This window comes from Rattus norvegicus, chromosome X (assembly GCF_036323735.1).
Source record: "Rattus norvegicus strain BN/NHsdMcwi chromosome X, GRCr8, whole genome shotgun sequence".
NCBI classification, from domain to species: domain Eukaryota; kingdom Metazoa; phylum Chordata; class Mammalia; order Rodentia; family Muridae; genus Rattus; species Rattus norvegicus.
The window spans coordinates 132,666,174-132,690,192 of record NC_086039.1 but is presented as its reverse complement, the minus strand read 5'-3'; the positions used below and the strand labels follow the sequence as shown (position 1 = coordinate 132,690,192).

At 41.2% G+C, this 24,019-nt stretch overlaps 2 protein-coding genes across 12 annotated transcripts in view; one reads left to right on the top strand and one right to left on the bottom strand.

The window, feature by feature from the left end:
• Slc25a14 (solute carrier family 25 member 14) overlaps positions 1–4,675 on the bottom strand; it is a 38,188-nt gene extending 33,513 nt beyond the window's left edge. For 3 of the 9 annotated variants that reach the window (XR_010061260.1, XR_005498077.2, XR_005498078.2), the window contains exon 1: positions 4,525–4,675. Coding sequence is in view for 3 of the 9 variants with exons in the window: in XM_006257531.5 (XP_006257593.1) it covers positions 4,525–4,656 (132 nt within the window). In the remaining 6 variants the exon portion in view is untranslated. Of the gene's footprint in view, positions 1–505; positions 554–732; positions 781–2,987; positions 3,033–4,147; positions 4,394–4,524 lie in introns of those variants that run through there. The other 6 variants (XM_008773531.4, XM_006257532.4, NM_053501.3 and 3 more) reach the window with 6 other exon arrangements.
• The window catches only part of Zfp280c (zinc finger protein 280C), a 91,270-nt gene continuing 71,895 nt past the window's right edge, over positions 4,645–24,019 (top strand). Inside the window, exons 1-2 of one of the 3 annotated variants that reach the window (XM_039100526.2) lie at positions 4,645–4,751; positions 9,197–9,264. The gene's annotated coding sequence lies outside the window, so the exon portion shown is untranslated. Of the gene's footprint in view, positions 4,752–7,861; positions 8,660–9,196; positions 9,265–24,019 lie in introns of those variants that run through there. The other 2 variants (XM_039100527.2, XM_063279953.1) reach the window with 2 other exon arrangements.

Below are 24,019 nucleotides of genomic sequence, written 5' to 3'. Positions count from 1 at the left end.
CTTGCTTCTGGTTCTATGGACTATGGTATACCTCCTAAGTTTACCAGAAAAAATTAATTTGAAATCAGATGTAATGGCACAGGCCTGTAATTCCAGCACTTGTTAGGTAGAGTCAGGAGGATCAGGAGTTCAAAGTCATCCTTTGCTACACGCTTCATGTAACAGAATGATCTAAAAGGTAGATTAAAACATGGACTAAGCCTCTCCCCCAGAGTTTCTGATTGGTGGTTTAAGTCTTGCCCTGAGAATCAGAGTTCTCAAAGACTACTGATGCTTCCTCCTTTAAAAACTACTGCTGTAGGCATCGCTTCCTAAATCCAGGTCCACTTGGAAATACTTTTTCTTATCGAATCTCCAATTTTCTTGAGATCTTTCTTTCTTTTTTATAGCTTCAAAGTATGAATACTTCCCATTTTCAAAAGGATTTCCAGTCAAAAAGGAACACTGAAATTAGATCATCTAGAGTCGATCACGGCTCCAGATTCAATGCTTCGCTATCACTTACTAGTCGTGGCTCTGGGAAAGTTAGTCAATCTTTCTCTGCCTCCATTTTCTGAAAACAATAATAATAAAAACTTATGTCATAGGGTTGTTGTGTTGTATATAAATATACATCTAGTACCTAGAAAAAAATCTGCTCAATAAGTTCATTACTATTACTACGTGGTTGAATTTACATCTTAATAGATAGCATTTGCTGTCAATGTTCCCCTCACCAGTTTGGGTTAGTACCTTAGAGCCACAGTCTGCTCCTAGAGGAAACAGGGTTTTGATTTATTTTATACAAAAGTAATTCTCTGAAACAAAGCAAAAAGAGGCTAATGAGCATTCAGATACATGTCTTAGTTACATACAACAAAAATGATTGTTGAAACTTCCTTTCAAACAGTACTCGTTGCATATGCAGAGATAACCCCTATCAGAGGAGAGTTCGTTAAAACTCTAAAGAGCAAATTAAGAATTGAGAGGAAAAATAGGACTATGGCATATTTCCTGAGTTTACAAGAAAAAGAAATCTGAAATCAGATGTAATGGCACAAGCCTGTAATTCTAGCACTTGGGAAATAGAGTCAGGAGGATCAGTAGTTCAAAGTCACCCTTTGTTACATAGGGAAGTTTGAGACCAGCCTGGGCCACAGAAGACTCTGTCTCCAAAAGAATGCACAAAAGGGGGGGGGGATGACTCTCTGCTGTCAAATTTTGAGATTCCCCTAAATAGCCTTTGATGCTTCAGATGTCTGCTGGGCTACTCCCCCAAATTTTCCCTTTACGACTTCATGCATCCTTTGTCAGTACAGGAGGAAAAAAAAGAACTCTACCGCTTTGCTACCTACTACTCAACGTTTTATCACTGTTTTTAATGTGTTTGAGTGTTTGCATGTGTGTCTCTGCACTGCATACATGCCTCATAGCCACAGATGCCAGAAGAGGGTAGTTCATTCCCTGGAACTGGTTACAGATGGTTGTGAGCTGCCATGTGAATGCTGGGACTTGAACCTGGATCCTCTAAAAGAGCTGCTACTACTCTTAACAGCCAAGACATCTCTCTAGCCCCTACCCAATCTTTTAATTAAGGGGAATGTGCCTAGGGTGCAGGAGCAATAACTGCTGAAAGCTGGGGACAGAGTTACACTAGGAAACAGAAAGATCAGCCGCTGGATCCTAGATCCGGTATAGCTCAGGGGTTCTCCAATGGAGCTCTCACGGTTCAGGGAATATAAGAAAAAAATGTCTAGATATTTTTAGCTAAATATGTTATTTAAATGGCTATTACATCATGATCCCTGGGACACTGACAAATCACCTTATATAAAATGATAATGGCAGTGAGTACTTGATAATATTTAATGCCTCTGATAAAATAAGCATAGTGATCTTTATCTGTATCCCCTCCACGCTTTGATTTAAATTTCATTAGCCCATAAAATTATACAACCCTGTAGACAACTGACCAAAATCAAGACTGTCCCTTAGAGCACCTCCCCTATATAGTTTTCACTCCAATGTCAGAAATGAAAGTCATGAAATTCTGTATCCCTTTGTATTAGACTTTATACCACCCTTCTTCATGCTAGAACAATTTAGAGGCACACTGAACAAATTAAATTTTCCCCCAATGGAGCCCTTCAAATATTTAAAGTCATTTTTCACCTTTCTACATTTTCTCTTTCTCAAGCTAAATAATCCTGATCATTTTCTTCATCCTATGTGTTTTAATTCAGTTACTATAGCTGAAAACTTTGGTTTCTTTTGAGAGAGGCATATCACACAACTGAAATACTAATCTTCCACCAAATACCAGAGTCTTTCATATAAGACTGTATCGGTATGCAAGTTATGCCCCACCTATTCTAAAGCTATGGAATTCTTTTTAAGAAATTTGTTTCTTTGACATCTTAAACTCTGGCAGAAAACGATGAGTAGGCTGGGGTTTATTCTCTTGGTGCCTTGTCTTGTCCCCTCTTAAATAGGTAAGACTCCCCAAAACGTGACACATTTCACAAAACTTCTTATAAACCTCATAGGAGCTCTCAAAGACTGAGTACAAACCAACCAACCAGTAGGTGACTGTCTTGTGTATGCAACTGTATATAAACAATTACAGAGGAAGCCACAAAAGGAATTTGCTGGACATGGACAATACTACACCCTGTTCAACACTCTCCTCATTTTCAGATTCTCTACCTACATACCCTTGCCTCTTGGTTTTGTTGCAGAGAATTGCTTTGGAAAGTGTACCAAACTCCTTGAGAAGGTATTTTGACTTGCAGAGGCTAATCTCAGTTTGGGGTGAAAGTACAGAAGTCATATTTAAGCAACAATATAAATACAGTCCCCTAAATATATTTATTATATAAAGATGCCACTGAAATTTGGCTTTAGGATTTGTATATCTCTTCATAAGATCTGATTATGGCTATCTTGACAGCCTAACAAGTGATAATAAAAATATCCTAGAATCCATATTATATAGCACCTACACTTACTTCAAAGTCTGGTCAGGAAATTCTGGGTAACCTTCTTGGTTTCTCCTTTAAGAAAGAGTAGGTATTAGAGATTCTTATGTTTGGAAGATTGCAATTGGGAGCCTAAAACTACGTGTTGAAGGCATACTCAATACTCAAACTAGCAATTTGTTATAAATCTAATTGTTTTGTTTTTTTTTAATCATAGCCGGGTGTGGTGATGCCAGCCTTTGACCCAGCACCTGAGAGATAAATGGATGAATTTATATAGCAAGACCCTGTTGCAAAAAATGAAAATCTAACATAAGACAGTATTTGCCATTCTTCCTATCTTTTCTGCACAATCATCTGGTGGATGAAATTAAGTAATTTGTTTGAGACAAATGAAGTGTTAAAATATATAGCAGTCTAGAAGAGCAAGAAAAGCACAGAAAAAAAAACAATTGCATGTGTGTAAATAATTTGTAAAAGCTCTTGGAAATGAGAGAATTTAAGCTGGGTTTCCACAGAGCAGACTGAATCTGGATAGGAGCAGGTAAGAAGACATGCAGGAGGGGTAAACAGAATGTATAAAGACAAATGTGCAAACACAATCATGTAGAAGTATGCATCAATATGGTTTATACTGAGACAGAAACGAAGGACCCATGCAGAATATAAAATAAGCTTGTTGGCTGAACCAAATAAAAGGGGTGGGTTCTACTGAAAGGCTTGGAAACAAGGTGCTGGAGGAAAACTAGTTCTATTAATAGGCAAGTGAATTAAGGTAATAGCCTATTGTAATTAGCTACACTAGGGACTCCAAGCAAGGTGGATTGCAAACAGAAGAGGTAGGGAAATAGCTTAGCAGAGTGGGAAGTAGGTAGAAAAGAATGCTACTTGGCAATGAGGTTAAACTGTTGCAATGGACACAAAAGGCACTTCATGATATAAATGAAGTGGAAGAAAGAGTCGGTGTCTAATCTGAGCATCTCTAGGGTTGGTAGGAAACTATAAATGCCCCTGCTACTACCTTGTCTGAGAAGCAAAATTCATGTTGATAATAGCTGTGATCCCAATCAAGTAACTGAACTGCATTTTAATAGATGCCTTCAATGCCTCAACCTCAGGAGTGACAGGGGATAGAAGGAGCATCTTTCAACAGCATCCCTCACACTGATACAATGGAGGTGTTTGCTTACTCCGCTTACAATCACTGCTGCCGTTGCAAACTTCACCCTTAGAAAAATTAGGATTATTCCAGGAAAGATACCCATTCACCCTCTGGGTACAGGATCTTGCCAGTTCCTCGGCTGTCAGAGCGAGTTCGTAGAGAGAAGGGAGGCGCCTGAAGGAGGCGGCCTCCCGGGGGGGTCGAGGAAGCAGAGCTCAATCGAAGAAGTAAAGCCACCGATGCCAGAAGAGTGAAAGACAGGGAAGGGACTCAGCTGAGGGGAGAGAGAGATCAAAGGACCGTTAAGCCCCTCCCAGGCCGGGAACCATGCCAGCCCGGCCCCGCGCGGCCTGGCGCGGCCCAGCCCCGCTCCCCAACCTGGAAGTCCAGGAGCTTCCCCCTCACCTGCTCAAGCTCAGCAGACGACTGGGAAGCGGAGGCTACCACAGTAGGAAACGCCACCGCAGCGCCAACCCGGAAGCATTGAAACCAACGGAAGTAACCAAGGCGTCGCCTCGGCAACAGTGGCGCAGCCATCCTAACTCCGCCCACTCCTAGCGAGAAAAAGCGAGGCGCGAATGAAAGGAAACCTTTAAGTTCAAAAGGCCAGAGTCCAGAAGCCTGTGAAAAAGGTAGGCAGACAGTCACCTGCCTTCAGAGAGGCTTCGGGAGAGGGAGCTAAGGTGTGAGAGTGTAGTAGCCTCTGTTGCTAAGGTGCTCACCAGTGAGGGCAGAGGAGGCGCCTTCTCACCCACCCACCCACCCGGCGTTAAGCAGCGAGAGCGGAGGCTCTGCTTTGCCCTTTAAAAATACTGCCAGAAGGGGCGTCACGCGAAGGGAGGTGGAGCAAAGGAGTTAAGATTAAAAGTGGGAGGAGATCTTTTGCCTGCTTCTGGGACCCTTTATCTAGTGGGTTGCCTCATTCAGCCTTGATATGAGAGTTTATGCCTAGCCTTATTGTATCTTGATATGCCATGTCTGGTTGCTATCACTGGGAGGCTGGCTCTTTTCTGAATGGAAACAGAAGAGGAGTAGATGGGGAGAGGGGAGTAGGGAGAGAGGGGACTGGGATGAGAGGAAGGAGAAAAATTGTGGTTAGGATGTTAATGTATGAGAGAAGAATAAGTAAATTCTTTTGAAAGTGGGAGATTTTAAGATGAAAGTGAGGACTAGAAGCTGAGCGGAATTTAGAGACTGAACCTAGGCACAGAAAGGAAAATAAGAATGGGGGAGGCAAATAACCCTCATCTGCTGATTGTCAGACAGCAGTCGCTGAAAAATTACGCACATGCGTTGTTCTCAAAGCCCAGAGACAAACTTCGAAACAAGCTGGATACAGAAAGGGAACCGTAAAAAGTTAAAGCAAAGGAATCTGAAGAGAATAATGGAAAGAATGTAGCAAGTTAATCCACACCTCACAATCACAGTCATCCAGAATAGCTTAAACGCCACCTTCAGACCCCAGTTCCCAGTGACATTAGAGAAGAACCACAAACTTCTTGGTGAATCCATTAGCTAAATTAAGACAACCCCATTTTTCTTTTCTTTTTTTTTTTCCAGAGCTGGGGACCGAACTCAGGGCCTTGCGCTTGCTAGGCAAGCGCTCTACCACTGAGCTAAATCCTCAACCCCTGTACCCCATTTTTTAAATGTGTAACAGTTTCCACAATCACACAAGAGTTAATAATAGTGTTTGTTGTTTACATAAGTATAAATCAATGACTTCAAGGTCCATGGTCCTAAGAGATTTGTTGAATGAATGAGTTTTTAAATTCATCTTTTCCAAAAGAATCTTCCTCATCTCATTCACATCTTTTTTTTTTCATTTAAATAAATTCTTATGGCAACACACATGATAATAGATAGTATTATGGCTTAACCATGTTAACAGTTGTATGATGGCAAGAGCTTTTTTGCTTGCTACTTCCTTATAAAGTTGATACACATATTTTCCCATCCTAACAATTAAGAAAATAAGGTCATAAAAGTTAAGCAGAGTTATGTCATAACTGGCAGAATTCTGATTTCGACTTGAGACTGACTTCAGTGCCCAAGCTCTCTGTTAATGTCAGAAAATCCATTATTTCAACATGTGACGTCTTTAAGGCTAGAGAGACATCTCAGCAGTTAAGAGAACTAGCTGCTCTTCTAGAGAATTCCCACCACTCAATTCCCAAGGCTCAAATAAACTTCCAATAATGCCAATTCCAAGGGATCCAATGGCCTCCACTGACACCAGGCACTCATGTGTGCAGAAACACATATAGACAAAATATTTGTACACATAAAATAACCTTTTTAGTTTAAAAAGTGAATTCTCTTTCATCTTAGACATCAGCAAAGCAACACCCTTTCAGACAAATGAAGGATGGAAAACTATATCTTAGAGTCCTTATACCTTGGAAGATTTGGACTCTCTTTGGTAACATGAAGTATTTGTGCAGCTGTCACCTAGCTTTGTGTTTCCCATCCAATGCACTGAAACTTGTAGGATTATGGTCTGCACCCTAAGCAAATTGCTATCTTAGCTTTTGTAAAAGACTACATTTTCCTACCTAGTCCTTCCTTCCAACAGTTAATCTAGTTATCCACTAGGTAAATTTTTAAAAGGCCCTTTGTTTTCAAATGAATCATTTTTAAAATTATACATGTAAGTAAAAAATAGCAATTGTAGAAATATTATAAACATACAGCACACTAATACATTTGCAGTTTGGTTCTATCCTTTCGGTTTTAGCAGCTTTAATGCTATAATACACAAAAATGTAAGCTGGCCATTTTCCTTATAAATTGCCTTGTGTTATCTAGTCTCTCCCCACAAGTCCAGTTTTGACCATGCATATTGTGTCTTGAGTTTTAACTTATGATCTACCTAAAATATAAGCTATTCAAGAGTACAGAATTGTGGAATCTAATTCTAATGTAACTTAGAAATTCTTTTATTTGCAACTCTTTTTTTCCTTTTATTTATTTATTTTTATTGGATATTTTTATTTATTTACATTTCAAATGTTGTCCTCTTTCCCGGTTTCCCATCCATAAACCCCCTATCCCATCCTCCTCCCCCTTCTGCTATGAGGGTGTTCCCCCACCCGTTCTTTACAGACATTTCTTAGACTCTGCTAACGCATCTCCTTCTGTTCCCGAGAGTCACTCTCTCCCTCTCGATGTACCCTTACTATCAGCTTTGAGTTCTTTCCTGATTACCAAAAGAAAGAGAAAAAAATTCTTCATGAATGTGTCACCTTCGAGCACTCCCCTTAGATTCATGGGTGCTTCTAAATCTTTCTTTTCATATTTTCCTATGCTTAGAAGATCACACTTAAGACCTCATGTATGCTAGGCAAGTACTCAAACACTGAGCTCTACCAAAACCCCTTATATATCCAAACCATTTCCATTTCAGCTCGCAGTCAATAGAAACTATTAATGAAACTAAATTAAGTCTACTTTGTGCTGAGTCACTGTGTATTTTATACTTGTGTTACCACTCAGATTCCTTCCTTCATCTTAAGCATTATCTATCACATACTTTCTAGCATCTAGTTCCCTGACACTCAAGTGAAACCAACTGTCATTATCAGGATCACTTAGTCCTTGTAAGAAATGCTGACATTCAGATTCTAGCCAAGTCCTATTTATATCAGAATCAGCATTTTTCACTAACCTTTGTAATTAGTTTACATATGAAACCTTAAAAATATGTTTTACTTCTTCTTGCACACATCAATTCACGCCTGTGGTGGCCCATTCCTTTAATCCTGAACTCAGGAGTCAGAGACAGGCAGATCTCTGTGATTTTAAGACCACCCTGGTCTACAGAGTGAGTTCCAGGACAGTCAGGGCTACACAGAGAAATCCTACCTCAAAAAAAAAAACCAAAAACAAAAATACATACTTTGAGAATTTCACGTATATATATATATATATATACATATGTATACATATATATGTATGTATGTATGTATGTATGTATTTTGATCATATCCATCCCACTCCTCTACAACCTCTTCCAGACTCACCATACTGTGTCCCCCTTTTCATATCCCCCTTGTCTTAGAGTTTTACTGCTATAAACAGATACAATAACCAAGGCAACTCTTATAAGGACAACATTTAATTGGGGCTGGCTTACAGGTTCAGAGGTTTGGTCCATTATCATCAAGGCAGGAACATGGCAGCGTCCAGGAAGGCATGGTGCAGGAGGAGCTGAGAGTTCTACATCTTCATCTAAAAACTGCTAGAAGACTGACTCCTCAGGCTACTAGAAAGAGGGTCTCAAAGCCCACCCTAACAATGACACACTTTCTCCCACAAGGTCACACCTACTCCAACAGGCCTCCTAATAGTGCCACTCTCTGGGCCAAGCATATTCAAACTATCACACTCCATTTTTAACTGAGTCCTATATGGGCTGCCTTTGTGTTCAGGAGTGCAGGGCTATCTACTACAGGTCAAGCAATCACGGAGAATATGGACATTTCTGAAGAAGACTGACTCTCCCTCCCCCAGCAGCCACCAACTGCCAATAGCTCTTCAGGTATGTGGTACAATCAAATCCATATGGTGGATTTGATCAGCATCGGGGTCTTACCATCAAATATTCGTGAGTAACTCTTCTGGTTTCATTTTTGTTACTATGAAAATACCTTAATAAAAAGAAACTAGTGGAGAAAAAGATTCTTTTACTTCAAGTTTCAGGCCATTATTGAGGAAAAGTCACAATGGTAAAATTTGGGCATTTCCCATCCACAGTCAAGAACAGAGAGAATGTATGCATACATACTTGCTTCTTAGTGCTCAAGTCAATTTCTCTACTCATACACAATCTAGGACTCCCTGTCATTGGTGCCACCCAAAGTGGGCTAAGTGGAAGCCAGCCACATGAACTAAGGTACTCAAAACAATTCCATATAGATAAGACCACAGGCTAGCAGCATGTAGACAATTTCTCATTGAGGTGCTATTTGCATGCGGTTCTAAGTTGTATCAGGTTGAAAATTAAAACTAAACAACTCCATCCTTTGTCAACTTTACACACAAACACATCGGTTTCTTTGTCTTTTCTTTTTTTCAGTACGAAGAATATATTTTACTTCGAGAAGAGTGAAAGGAACAAATGCAATTTATGTAGCTCATTAAAAGGTACAAATGCTTTCTGTTACATGTAAACAATGACAGTAGAATGGTGTGGCCTACTTAGTTCCTGTAAAATCAGCAGACTTTGAAGTGTAGCACTTGAACGAAGTGTTACTGCAAGAAGTTACCACCCAAAGGTTATGTCCTTAATATATGTGTCGATATGCCAGCATTTAGGTGAGACTTTCAAAAACTAAACACCGTGTAGGTCTAGGCAAAACTAAAGAATGGGGGTTGGGGATTTAGGTCAGTGGTAGAGAGCTTGCCTAGCAAGCACAAGACCCCGGTTCAGTCCCCAGCTCTGAAAAAAGAAAAAAAAAGAAAAAAAAACCCTAAAGAATGGAGAATGTGAGGGGGCTGGAGAGATGGCTCAGTGGTTAAGAGCGCTGACTGCTCCTCCAGAGGTCCTGAGTTCAAATCCCAGCAACCACATGGTGGCTCACAACCATCTGTAATGAGATCTGATGCCCTCTTCTGGTGTGTCTGAAGACAGCTACAATGTATATAATAAATAAATAAATAAATCTTTAAAAAAAAGAATGGAGAATGTGAGGCAATATAGTGCAAGGTACACAGTATATGTACCCATATATTATATATAAATGGCTATGAAACTCTCCCATAGTTAAACCTCAATGTGTTTTTATTATTTATTTTCACCTCTTATTGAAAATAGATTATTTTTTCTCACATAATATATCCTGAGTATAATTTCCCCTCCCTCTACTCTTCCCAGTTCCTCCCCACATTCCTTCTTATTCAGATCCACCCCCTTTCTGTCTCTCACTGAAAACCGAACAAGCTTCTAAGAGATACTAATGAAGTATAATAAAACAAAAACTAACGCATCGAAATAGGACATACTAAGCAAACAAAGAAAAGGAAAAGATCCCAAAAGAAGGCAAAAGAAACAGAGATCCACTTGTTATTACACTCAGGAACCTCATAAAACCACTAAGCTGGAGGCCATAATATACACCCAAAGGACATGTAGGATGAATATATAGATAGAGATATATAATATTTTTAGAGTGCTGACATAACATTATGATGCCACTGAATTCATTTTCTGTTGGCCATCTACTAGTGGGCAGGTAGCCTGCCCTTAAGAGTTGTTTTCCCAGTGAGACTCCCTTAGAGAAAACTAGATTTTCACTTGCAAGTAATTATCAATTAGAGATATCTTCTGGGCTAGGGGCTGGAGCATGTGTACACGTCTTTCAGCACTAGGATCCATCTGGTGCAGACCCATGGAGACCCTGTGCTTGCTGTCTTAGTCTCTGTGAGGTCATATGTGCATCAAACATGTTGATTTAGAGGGCCTTCTTTTCTTGGTGTCCTCCATCCCCTCTGGCTGTTACACTCTTTCTGTCTCCTCTTCCACAGGGTTCTCTGTGTCAGGTATGGGTTCCATCTCATGGAATGGGCCTTAAGTTTAATTGGGTATTAATTAGCTCGTTCCTTCCACAAGCGTTGGGCCACCATTGCCCTAGCATACCTTGATGGCAGGACATCATTGTACACCAAAGGATTTGTGGCTGGATTGGCGTTTATGTTTCTCTTTCGGTACATACACAGTGTCTTCCTATACCAAGGGTATTAGCACAAAGGGCTGAAGTGTCTGTGTAGGCACCAACTCAAATTCTCCATGTTCAATGGCTTTTGAAGGCGCTATCTTTGGCAATGGGTTCTTGCTGTCTGTGGAGAATAACCTATACTCTTGGCAACAGCTTGGGTTGCTTAGAGGTTTCCATGGGACACCTTTAGCCAACCTCTAGATATAACCCAATCCCACTACTGGGAGCTTCATTTGTTGACAAGAAATGTCCAGCTGAGGCTTTGTCTCCCCCATTATTTGGCAATTTCATTTAGATTGCCTTCATATATGCTTATATTTCAGGAAGTTCTACTGTATTAGGTTTCCCTAGTACCCCTCAAATGAACCTTAATTTTAGCTGTCTTTTGCAATATTCCCTCCCCTGTGCCACTCCTCTCCCCCTATCAACCTGATTCTTCCATTCTAGGCCCTCCAGCCATTCATAACTATGTCTTCTAGGGCTAGAGTGATGGTTAAGAGCATCTGCTGCTCTTCCAGAGGTCCTTAGTTCAGTCCTAGCAGCCACATGGTGGCTCACAACCATTTAAAATGTAATCTGATGGCCTTTTCTGGCATGCAGGTGTACATGCAGACAGAGCACTGATATACATTTAATTAAGTAAGTAAACCTTGAAAAACATCTGTTTAGTCCATTTCCCTTTCCTAGGAAGTTCTGTCCGCTTCCTGTAATTCCTTACTCTAAGTCTATTTCTAACCTCTGTGGTTCTACAGACTGTAGACAAGGGTGCTCTGGCTAAGCTGTTGGAGGCTACTAGGACCGATTATAATGACAGATATGATGAGATCCATCTGCACTGGGAGGCACCGTCCTGGGTCCTAAGTCTGTGGCTCGCACTGCCGTGCTGGGAAAGGCAAGAACCCACCACGAAACTAGGTTAAATGTACACTGCCAAGTTTTCTGTACATAAATATAATTACAAAATTTAGAAAAAGAAAATCTAGGGAAGAATACATTATAATCTGAGTCATGTATTAATGAACACGACAGAGGTTGGTCTATGGTCAACTACCTAAACAGTTCCCAGGTCCCTGTGGTCTCCATAGCAAGTTGGACAGAGTCAGTCTGGTCATCAGACCCAGAAGACGAGAAGCTTTCTCCTGTGGAGTAGATAGGTGTGGCATGAGGAATGACCCACCTTGACTTAGGCAATATGAGACATTTGACTTCAGGGTAACCTTTTTGTCCATAGTGTAGGCCAAGACCTTGCAGTGGACAAGGCAATCGAGCAGTGTTTCTCAGCGGTTATCACAATCTAGGCAGAATCTTCTGTTGTCTTTTTGGAGACCCAGGGGGATGGCACAGGAGGTAAGCTATCAGGCTTTGGGAGTTTCTGTCTGTCATAAGCTTTTTAAAAAGATTTCTTTACTTATTTTACTTATATGAGTACACTGTAACTGTCTTCAGACACACCAGAAGAAGGTATCAGATCCCATTACAGATGGTTGTGAGCCACCATGTGGTTGCTCGGAATTGAACTCAGGACCTTTGTGCCATCTCTCAAGCCCTGTCATAAGGTTAAACTTATTACATTTAGCAGATCTCTGACAAGATTGAGAGCAATATCTATTAAGCACAATCGGAGTCAGACAACCTGTGTTTGTTTAATTACATGTTTGAGAATTTATCTAGCAAATAGAGCACACTATAACTTAATGGCAGTAGCAAAACTAAGGCTATATATATATATATACATATATATATATATATGTATATATATATGTATATATATATATATATGATCTTTAACCTTTATACTGTTTACACGTCTTGGCCATGCGGTTATGTATCAGCAGAGAAAAACACATGAAGAGACACACTTGCAAAGAGATAAATGGCCGAGTTGTGTCTAGTGTACACTTGGCTTAGAGCTGATGTGGACCAGAATAGAAAGAAACCAGAGAGCTAAGAGCTGTGGCATGGGCTGTGGGCAGGGACAGAAAGCAAGTGCACCTAGACAGGTTCAGGCCCACCTGGCTGAGGGGCTTCAGCCTGGGGCTGCATAGAAGGTAGCTGAGGCGGCAGAATCAAGAGGGCAGGGCGGCACCTGCGCAAGCAAGCAGGGCGGGGCTAGAGGTAGCTCAGCAGCAATCCCAGACAGGACAAGATAGTGAGTTCAAGAGGGCACAGAGGGTGGAGCAGGAACGTCTCAGCAGGATAGGGTCCCGGGCAGAGCTCAGGGTGGGGGTAGGGAAGGTGGGGGTGGGGGAGGTGGCTGCTTTTCTCTGGCTGCAGAATAAAAGGGCAGGGTGACGCCAGGCTGGTCCTACAGGGACAAGCTCCCTGCTCAAAACAGGAAGCCCCAGGCCCATCCCATAGGAATCTGCAGGGGAAGGGAGGTACCTGAGTAGCATTCTGTCTCCTAGCAACTCAGCTCAAGCCCTGCGAGAAAGCTCAGGGCCACTGCCACGAAATGCCAGAGAGGAGTTGAGCAGGCAGGGGGCGAGGAGAATGTGGAGGGCTGAGGCAGGAGGCACCAGAGCGAGAACAAGAGAGAAAACGAGATTAAGAACAAGAGCCAGAGCAGAGAGCGAGAGCGAGCGAGCGAGCGAGCCAGCGAGAGAGAGAGAGAAATAGAGAGAGAGGAGAGAGAGGGGAGAGAGGGGAGGGGGAGGGAGGGAGAGAGAGAGAGAAAATGCATTCGCATCTAGACAGAAGTGCAGAACAGAGTCCCAAGCAGCAGAAGTGTGTGTGTGTGTGTGTGTGTGTGTGTGTGTGTGTGTGTGTGTGCGCGCGCGCGCGCGCCTGTTGGGGGGGAGGGCTGCTTTTCCAGCATCTCATTGACAGAATGGGGAGGGGGATCGTACTGATCTCCAGTAAGAGAGTTGTTTTTAAAGCGCTAGTTAAGTGGCCATGTAGCGATATTGCTTGCTAGGTACTGTGAATTAGACCCGGAGATGCCCCAGTAAGACGAAGTCCAACCCTTTTTAGGTATGGACATTATTAAAATGTTCCTACTGGTATCCCGAAAACAAAATTAATAACATACAAACAAAGGAGTTCAGGAACAGCTTGAGAAGAAGGGGTCACGAAAACCACTTCTGAGAAGAGGAGGGGTCACCCAAAGGTTAGAGGTCCTAGAACGAGTGTTGTGTTTTATAAAAAGATAAAGAGAGAAGGAATATGTTTGGTGGGTGTGCAGTCAGGTGCGGAGAAAGGGTGTGAGTCCACAGGCCCATGCAGAGACATTCCTTCCCCCTGAGGGACCAGCCACACAACATGGGAGAGGGGAGTTTTGAGGGTAGTAGAGACAGAGAGACAGAGTAGAGGACAGAGAGAAAGAATAGAGGAGTAGAGGCTGGCCATGAGCACGTGGAGAGAGAGGGGAAGGGGAAATGAGAGAGAAGGGGGGAAGGGGCAAGAGGACAAAGCCAGAGCAAGAGCAAGAGAGTGAGGAGGGGGCAAGCAGCCCCTTTTATAGTCAGTCAGGCATACCTGGCCCTTGTTGGGTAACTGTGGGGTGGAACTTAGACAAAATGCTAAGGATGAGGGTCAAAAGACCAGTCATAAAGGCTGAATGTCCCCATCCTCCAGGACAGCACAGGGGGTGACTGCAAGCTTAAGGACCCTCCCTTGGGACCAATGGGGGGAGAGCAGGGCTTACCAGTTCTCAGAAGTTTGGGTGGATAGGTCTACTGAGTGATGGCTCTCCATGTGGCAGTGGGGGATGTGAACCTTCAACTTTCTAAATCCAAGTCACTAGGCACCAATGTTGTGTTTTATATAAAGAAGCCAGGGATGTGTTGGTGGAGGCATAGTATAGTAAGGCAGTGCCTCTTTGGGTCCATGCTAAGGCATCTCTCCCCCCTGAGGTACCAGCCACAGGAGTATATAGTATAGACTTTATTTAAGGCATGGGGAGGGGAGTTGAGGGGGTAGTAGAGACAGAGGAAGGCAGAGAGAAAGAATGTGTAGAGGAGTAGAGGCTGGCCATGAGCATGTGGAAAGAGAGGGGGGGAGGTGAATCGGGAGAAAGGAACAGAGAGGAAGAGAGGAAGAAGAGCAAGAGGAGAAAAGAGGAGGGGAGAGGGGAGGGGAGGGGAGGAGAGGAGAGGAGAAAAGAAGAGAAGAGAAGAGAAGAGAAGAGGAGCGAAGAGAAAAGGAGAGGAGAGGAGAGGAGAGGAGAGGAGAGGAGAGGAGAGGAGAGGAGAGGAGAGGAGAGGAGAGGAGAGGAGGGGGCAAGCAGCCCCTTTTATAATGAGTCAGGCACACCTGGCTATTGCCAAGTAACTATGGGGCAGAGCTTAAAAGAAATGTCAACAGTCCCTATGTCCAGCATGGGCCCTTAGATAAGTGAAGAGGAAGCTGCCTATCCCCCAGAAAAGAGAGGTAGGCCTTTTATTCTCTAGGGACATGCTACCTCTTCCCCAACATGGCTCAAGGAAGGTGGTTTCATTAGCAGCTCCCAGATGCCTCCCAACCTGGAGAGAAAAGCTCCATGTTTACCCTTTAGTTCCCAGTTTGCTTCTGCCACCTGCTGGAAGGAAATGGGAGGCTGCAGAGCAAACACATGGGCACCTTTAAAAACTTGGGAAGCCTAGTCAGTGATTGTAGAACAAGGCCCTTGGTGAGGGGATGGGAAGAAACTTCCAGAGTTCTGCAAGCCAGGCCAGGGGCACAATGCCTCTTTAATGCCATGAGGCTGTAGACATAGAAGACCTTCCCATCCCTTCCTCCTGGAGTTTCACAAAAGTGGAGCAGAAGACATAGCTGCAGAAGCATGCTGTCCATGCTAGTGATGGTTGTCATCCTGCTTTCCTGACTTCCGAGAAACTCAGACCCAGGAAGGCTGAACTCTAAGAGGCTCAAAAAGATGATTAGCTCACAGAAAGTCAGAGTGTCCTTGGTCAAATTGGGTATATGCCCAGTGTTTTAATTTTCGCAAGGCAAAGTGGGCTTTATATTCCCAAATACATCACTCACTCAATTTCCAACATCTATAATACTTTCCAGTAAGACTTAGGGCTGCAGAATAACAGAACAAGAAGGAAAATAGAAGAAGAGCTTCATTTTGCATATTAAAAGTAGCTACCTTTCTGACCAGTTCTGTATTTGTCCTGAGGTTTAAACAGAGCAGAAGGAACAGATTTCAATGTTGTTCAATTTGAAAATGGGAGTAGGAATCGAAAATGGGAGTAGGAATCTTTTCAGAGATAGCCAGTTTAGGGGTCTAGACTTAAAGGGCCTGTGCAAAGGCCATATTTCTGAGAAAAAGACACATCTAGAGAAGCAATTTGCAAGGGAAAAGGCAAAGTTTGAGGACAACAGGGATGACATATAGGAATCAGTTGAACTCTGGCTTGAAATATAATGGAAATGATTTCTTCTAAACCAGAATTTATATTCTCTCTCTCTCTCTCTCTCTCTCTCTCTCTCTCTCTCTCTCTCTCTCTCTCTCTCTGTGTGTGTGTGTGTGTGTGTGTGTGTGTGTGTGTGTGTAACTAGAGCAAGTAAGCCATGATGAGCAAGCCAGTAGGCAGCACCCCTCCATGGCCTCTGCATCAACTCCTGCTTCCAAGTTCCTGCCCTATTTGAGTTCTTGTCCTGACTTCCTTTGATGATGAACAGTGATGATGAAACATATGTCAAACAAACCCTTGCCTCTCCAACTTGCTTTGGTCATGATGTTTCATTATAGCAATAGTAACCATAACTTGAACATCTCCTCTGATGTCATGATTAAGCCGCCAAATAAAAAACTTTCTGAATATAGCTTTACATTTACTGATTAGGTCATTAGGATTTGAGATGTCTGTTACTTATAATACAGTGTTTCTAACTAGTATAGGTCTGATGGCATTTTGAGGGGGAGGGGGTTAATAAAGTCCCAAATATGAAATGAGTATATGTATTAGGTAAGTTTTAAGGATTTATTCCAGTATTTATTCCACAATCACAATCAGTATTATTCCACAAGTCAGTGATGAGGCTACAGAGAAAGCCCAAGGGAGGGGGGCATGTAATCTGTTCTGATAGAGTAGCATTTGTTTTCCAGACACATGCTTATCAGTTTGTCACTCTTGCTAGACAACTAAGTCAGAAGAAGAAACAGCCATTTGCTCAAATCATCAGTCATGGCATCTCATGACTTTCATATTTATTATAACCCACAATGGTTGGCTGTATACTTCCTTCTCTTTGTTATACAACAAATTCCTTGAAGTTTGGGACGGTCAGGCATCATTTCTGCACCATTCTGTGAACAAATAGGACACTCAAAAACTGAGGGATAGAAAGTAAGTTATCAAAATTTTTGACATATACCATTTTGAGGATTTTCATTTCATGTTCTAATGCAGTCTTTGCATGTGTAATTTTGATGGGAGGATATTATATTAGTTCCACCAATATGATTCCTATAATAACTGCCCACATGGTGTTAGAAGGAACAATACATGTTCTTAAAATGGTTTAATAATAATTGAATCCTTCAGTTCATAGCATATTAATGCCAGCTGAATTGTTACTATTCTCCTTGATCAGACAACAAGACCATACCACTTACATGGTTTCCTAGTAGAATTATTTACATTTAAAATTATTCACATTCTTACATACAAGGAGTTCTCTATGCTCTGTTAGTTTTCATATTTATTTTAAGGATAAAATTTACCTAATACACAAAGAACTTTTCCAGTGTTCAGTTGAGTGGCTTATAATATTTTCATTATTCTAGACATCCATCATCTCTCTGGAGTTTGAAATCCTTTCATCATCTAGAAACAACTCCTGCTCACAATTCCCCTTCTCATTCACTCTCAACCCCAACCCTGGCATCCACTAATCTACTTGGCTCTATGGATTTAACTATTCTGGATATATGATTTTTTTAAAACTTCAAGCAACCTGTGACTTTTGTGTTATGTTTCTTCATTCCATTCTCAAGATAAATAATATCCCATTTAAGAATGCATCACATGTCCCAACCATTCCATGATGAAAATAATAGTATTTGCACATAACAAACAAGGATCTTGTAACACATCCTTTAATATAAACATGAATTGATACAAAACAGACCAAAGAGTTAACTATAAGGATTAAGATTTTAAACATCTTAGACTGGTGAGATGGCTCCGTGATTAAGAGCACTGACTGCTCTTCCAAAGGTCCAGCACCCACATGGTGGATCATCAGATGCACTCTTCTGGCATGCAAGTGTATATGTAGACAGAGCACTCATACATTAAACAAAACAAAGACTTCTCAATATCTCAAAAGGAAATATATGTGACACACACACACACACACACACACACACACACACACACACACATATATATATATATATATATATATATATATATATATATATATATATATATCTTACCTTGACATTGTATGGTCTTTAAATTTGATATCAATGGCACAAAGAAAAAGGCAGTTAAATTGAACTTCATCAGAATAAAAAAATGCATGTGCCTGAGACCACACATTGAGAGAAAATATTTAAAAAGTATTATTACAAAATTATGGTTAAGACTATTAAAAGAACTCCTACGGGGCTAGAGAGATGGCTCAGTGGTGAAGAGCACCCGGCTACTCTTCCAGAGGTCCTGAGTTCAATTCCCAGCAACCACATGGTGGCTCACAACCATCTGTAAAGAGATCCGATGCCCTCTTCTTGTGTGTCTGAAGACAGCTGCAGTGTACTTATATATAATAAATGAATAAATCTTAAAAAAAAGAACTCCTACAAGTCAAAAATATAAACAACTTACTTTTCTTTTTTTTTAAAGATTTATTATCTTAAAAAAAAGAACTCCTACAAGTCAAAAATATAAACAACTTACTTTTCTTTTTTTTTTAAAGATTTATTCATTTATTATATATAAGTACACTGTAGCTGTCTTCAGACACACCAGAAGAGGGCATCGGATCTCTTTACAGATGGTTGTGAGCCACCATGTGGTTGCTGGGAATTGAACTCAGGACCTCTGGAAGAGTAGTCGGGTGCTCTTCACCGCTGAGCCATCTCTCCAGCCCCAACTTACTTTTCAAAATAGGAATGGGGCAGGACACAGCAAGATAGCTCAGTAGGTAAAGGAGCAGACTGCCAAGATTGAAAACAAGAATTCAATCCCTAAAACACATGAGGCAGAAGGAAAAAAAAACAAGAATTTTGCGCACACACACACACACAGACATTTACACTTGGAAAATGTAATAAAAATTTTAAATGGAAAACAAGACTTCAGTAGTTCAATATTCCTCCAGGAAAGATAAACTAAAAGTTATCCCGCACACTATTAATCCTGTGGTGGAGATGTGTTTGTGTTCCCCAAGGACCCAAGTATTTGAAATTTACCCTTTACCATTCCAATGTGACTCATTAGGAGAACTAAAGATGCAGTGCCTCAGAAGTAGTTATATCGTGGAACGCTGGCCTCAGAAGAAACCGATGTTGATCACTTTTGCCTTGAGTAATTCTCATGAGGGAATTTCATAAAAGAAAAAGCTTGACTACACTATGTTCTAGCTTCCTGTCTTGTCCTATGACTCCTCTTGCTTGCACTTCCGCCATTCTACTACCTACCAAAAGGAACTGACTTTGCTGCAGCTTTTATTCCAAAATAACTCCCGAATCAAAGCCGGGACAGAGAATGAGTGATAAGCACGGCAATCATCTCTTTCACAGGTTGTCCTCAGGGAGTAGAAAGTCTAGCCCCCGGCTGAATAGGAACTGCTGTCATAATGTCCTTAAGAACACTGTTAGGGAAAGGAAACATCTAGCCAGAGGCATTCCTTGGCAGCTAGAGGCAATCCCCCAGGGGAGTAAACAAAGGTCTAAGGGAGAAAGCTTCCCAATGCACGGTAATGTAGGAAAATCTATATTATTTTTTTTCTTTTTTTTTCTGTTTTTGTTTGTTTTTATTTTTTTCCACTTTTTTTTTAAATTTATTTAATACTTAATAATTCTTTGGTTTCCGGGCAAACATCCCCCCCCCCTCCCCTTCCTTATGGGTATTCCCCTCCCAACCCTCCCCCCATTGCGCCCTCCCCCCAACAATCTAGTTCACTGGGGGTTCAGTCTTAGCAGGACCCAGGGCTTCCCCTTCCACTGGTGCTCTTACTAGGATATTCATTGCTACCTATGGGGTCAGAGTCCAGGGTCAGTCCATGTATAGTCTTTAGGTAGTGGCTTAGTCCCTGGAAGCTCTGGTTGCTTGGCATTGTTGTACATATGGGGTCTCGAGCCCCTTCAAGCTCTTCCAGTTCTTTCTCTGATTCCTTCAACGGGGGACCTATTCTCAGTTCAGTGGTTTGCTGCTGGCATTCGCCTCTGTATTTGCTGTATTCTGGCTGTGTCTCTCAGGAGCGATCTACATCCGGCTCCTGTCGGTCTGCACTTCTTTGCTTCATCCATCTTGTCTAATTGGGTGGCTGTATATGTATGGGCCACATGTGGGGCAGGCTCTGAATGGGTGTTCCTTCAGTCTCTGTTTTAATCTTTGCCTCTCTCTTCCCTGCCAAGGGTATTCTTTTTCCTCATTTAAAGAAGGAGTGAAGCATTCACATTTTGATCATCCGTCTTGAGTTTCATTTGTTCTAGGCATCTAGGGTAATTCAAGCATTTGGGCTAATAGCCACTTATCAGTGAGTGCATACCATGTATGTCTTTCTGTGATTGGGTTAGCTCACTCAGGATGACATTTTCCAGTTCCAACCATTTGCCTACGAATTTCATAAAGCCATTGTTTTTGATAGCTGAGTAATATTCCATTGTGTAGATGTACCACATTTTCTGTATCCATTCCTCTGTTGAAGGGCATCTGGGTTCTTTCCAGCTTCTGGCTATTATAAATAAGGCTTCGATGAACATAGTGGAGTACGTGTCTTTTTTATATGTTGGGGCATCTTTTGGGTATATGCCCAAGAGAGGTATAGCTGGATATTCAGGCAGTTCAATGTCCAATTTTCTGAGGAACCTCCATACTGATTTCCAGAATGGTTGTACCAGTCTGCAATCCCACCAACAATGGAGGAGTGTTCCTCTTTCTCCACATCCTCGCCAGCATCTGCTGTCACCTGAGTTTTTGATCTTAGCCATTCTCACTGGTGTGAGGTGAAATCTCAGGGTTGTTTTGATTTGCATTTCCCTTATGACTAAAGATGTTGAACATTTCTTTAGGTGTTTCTCAGCCATTCGGCATTCCTCAGCTGTGAATTCTTTGTTTAGCTCTGAACCCCATTTTTTAATAGGGTTATTTGTCTCCCTGCGGTCTAACTTCTTGAGTTCTTTGTATATTTTGGATATAAGGCCTCTATCTGTTGTAGGATTGGTAAAGATCTTTTCCCAATCTGTTGGTTGCCGATTTGTCCTAACCACAGTGTCCTTTGCCTTACAGAAGCTTTGCAGTTTTATGAGATCCCATTTGTCGATTCTTGATCTTAGAGCATAAGCCATTGGTGTTTTGTTCAGGAAATTTTTTCCAGTGCACATGTGTTCCAGATGCTTCCCTAGTTTTTCTTCTATTAGTTTGAGTGTGTCTGGTTTGATGTGGAGGTCCTTGATCCACTTGGACTTAAGCTTTGTACAGGGTGATAAGCATGGATCTATCTGCATTCTTCTACATGTTGACCTCCAGTTGAACCAGCACCATTTGCTGAAAATGCTATCTTTTTTCCATTGGATGGTTTTGGCTCCTTTGTCAAAAATCAAGTGACCATAGGTGTGTGGGTTCATTTCTGGGTCTTCATGTCTATTCCATTGGTCTACCTGTCTGTCTCTGTACCAATACCATGCAGTTTTTATCACTATTGCTCTGTAATACTGCTTGAGTTCAGGGATAGTGATTCCCCCTGAAGTCCTTTTATTGTTGAGGATAGTTTTAGCTATCCTGGGTTTTTTGTTATTCCAGATGAATTTGCAAATTGTTCTGTCTAACTCTTTGAAGAATTGGATTGGTATTTTGATGGGGATTGCATTGAATCTGTAGATCGCTTTTGGTAAAATGGCCAGTTTTACTATATTAATCCTGCCAATCCATGAGCATGGGAGATCTTTCCATCTTCTGAGGTCTTCTTCAATTTCTTTCTTCAGTGTCTTGAAGTTCTTATTGTACAGATCTTTTACTTGCTTGGTTAAAGTCACACCGAGGTACTTTATATTATTTGGGTCTATTATGAAGGGTGTCGTTTCCCTAATTTCTTTCTCGGCTTTTTTCTCTTTTGTGTAGAGGAAGGCTACTGATTTACTGATTTAGGCCACTTTGCTGAAATTGTTTATCAGCTTTAGTAGTTCTCTGGTGGAACTTTTGGTATCACTTAAATAAACTATCATATCATCTGCAAATAGTGATATTTTGACGTCTTCTTTTCCAATCTGTGTCCCCTTGACCTCCTTTTGTTGTCTGATTGCTCTGGCTAGAACTTCAAGAACTATATTGAATAAGTAGGGAGAGAGTGGGCAGCCTTGTCTAGTCCCTGATTTTAGTGGGATTGCTTCAAGTTTCTCTCCATTTAGTTTGATGTTAGCAACTGGTTTGCTGTATATGGCTTTTACTATGTTTAGGTATGGGCCTTGAATTCCTATTCTTTCCAGGACTTTTATCATTAAGGGGTGTTGAATTTTGTCAAATGCTTTCTCAGCATCTAATGAAATGATCATGTGGTTTTGTTCTTTCAGTTTGTTTATATAATGGATCACGTTGATGGTTTTCCGTATATTAAACCATCCCTGCATGCCTGGGATGAAGCCTACTTGATCATGGTGGATGATTGTTTTGATGTGCTCTTGGATTCAGTTTGCCAGAATTTTATTGAATATTTTGCGTCGATATTCATAAGGGAAATTGGTCTGAAGTTCTCTTTCTTTGTTGGATCTTTGTGTGGTTTAGGTATAAGAGTAATTGTGGCTTCATAGAAGGAATTCGGGAGTGATCCATCTGTTTCAATTTTGTGGAATAGTTTGGATAATATTGGTATGAGGTCTTCTATGAAGGTTTGATAGAATTCTGCACTAAACCCGTCTGGACCTGGGCTCTTTTTGGTTGGGAGACCTTTAATGACTGCTTCTATTTCCTTAGGAGTTATGGGGTTGTTTAACTGGTTTATCTGTTCCTGATTTAACTTCGGTACCTGCTATCTGTCTAGGAGATTGTCCATTTCCTGTAGATTTTCAAGTTTTGTTGAATATAGGCTTTTATAGTAAGATCTGATGATTTTTTGAATTTCCTCTGAATCTGTAGTTATGTCTCCTTTTTCATTTCTGATTTTGTTAATTTGGACACACTCTCTGTGTCCTCTTGTTAGTCTGGCTAAGGGTTTATCTATCTTGTTGATTTTCTCAAAGAACCAACTTTTGGTTCTGTTGATTCTTTCTATGGTCCTTTCTGTTTCTACTTGGTTGATTTCAGCTCTGAGTTTGATTATTTCCTGCCTTCTACTCCTCCTGGGTGTATTTGCTTCTTTTTGTTCTAGAGCTTTTAGGTGTGCTGTCAAGCTGCTGACATATGCTCTTTCCTGTTTCTTTCTGCAGGCACTCAGCGCTATGAGTTTTCCTCTTAGCACAGCTTTCATTGTGTCCCATAAGTTTGGGTATGTTGTACCTTCATTTTCATTAAATTCTAAAAAGTTTTTAATTTCTTTCTTTATTTCTTCCTTGACTAGGTTATCATTGAGTAGAGCATTGTTCAATTTCCACGTATATGTGGGCATTCTTCCCTTATTGTTATTAAAGACCAGTTTTAGGCCGTGGTGGTCCGATAGCACGCATGGGATTATTTCTATCTTTCTGTACCTGTTGAGGCCCATTTTTTGACCAACTATATGGTCAATTTTGGAGAAAGTACCATGAGGAGCTGAGAAGAAGATATATCCTTTTGCTTTAGGATAGAATGTTCTATAAATATCCGTTAAGTCCATTTGGCTCATGACTTCTCTTAGTCTGTCTCCGTCTCTGTTTAATTTCTGTTTCCATGATCTGTCCATTGATGAGAGTGGGGTGTTGAAATCTCCCACTATTATTGTGTGAGGTGCAATGTGTGTTTTGAGCTTTAGTAAGGTTTCTTTTACGTATGTAGGTGCCCTTGTATTTGGGGCATAGATATTTAGGATTGAGAGTTCATCTTGGTGGATTTTTCCTTTGATGAATATGAAGTGTCCTTCCTTATCTTTTTTGATGACTTTTAATTGAAAATTGA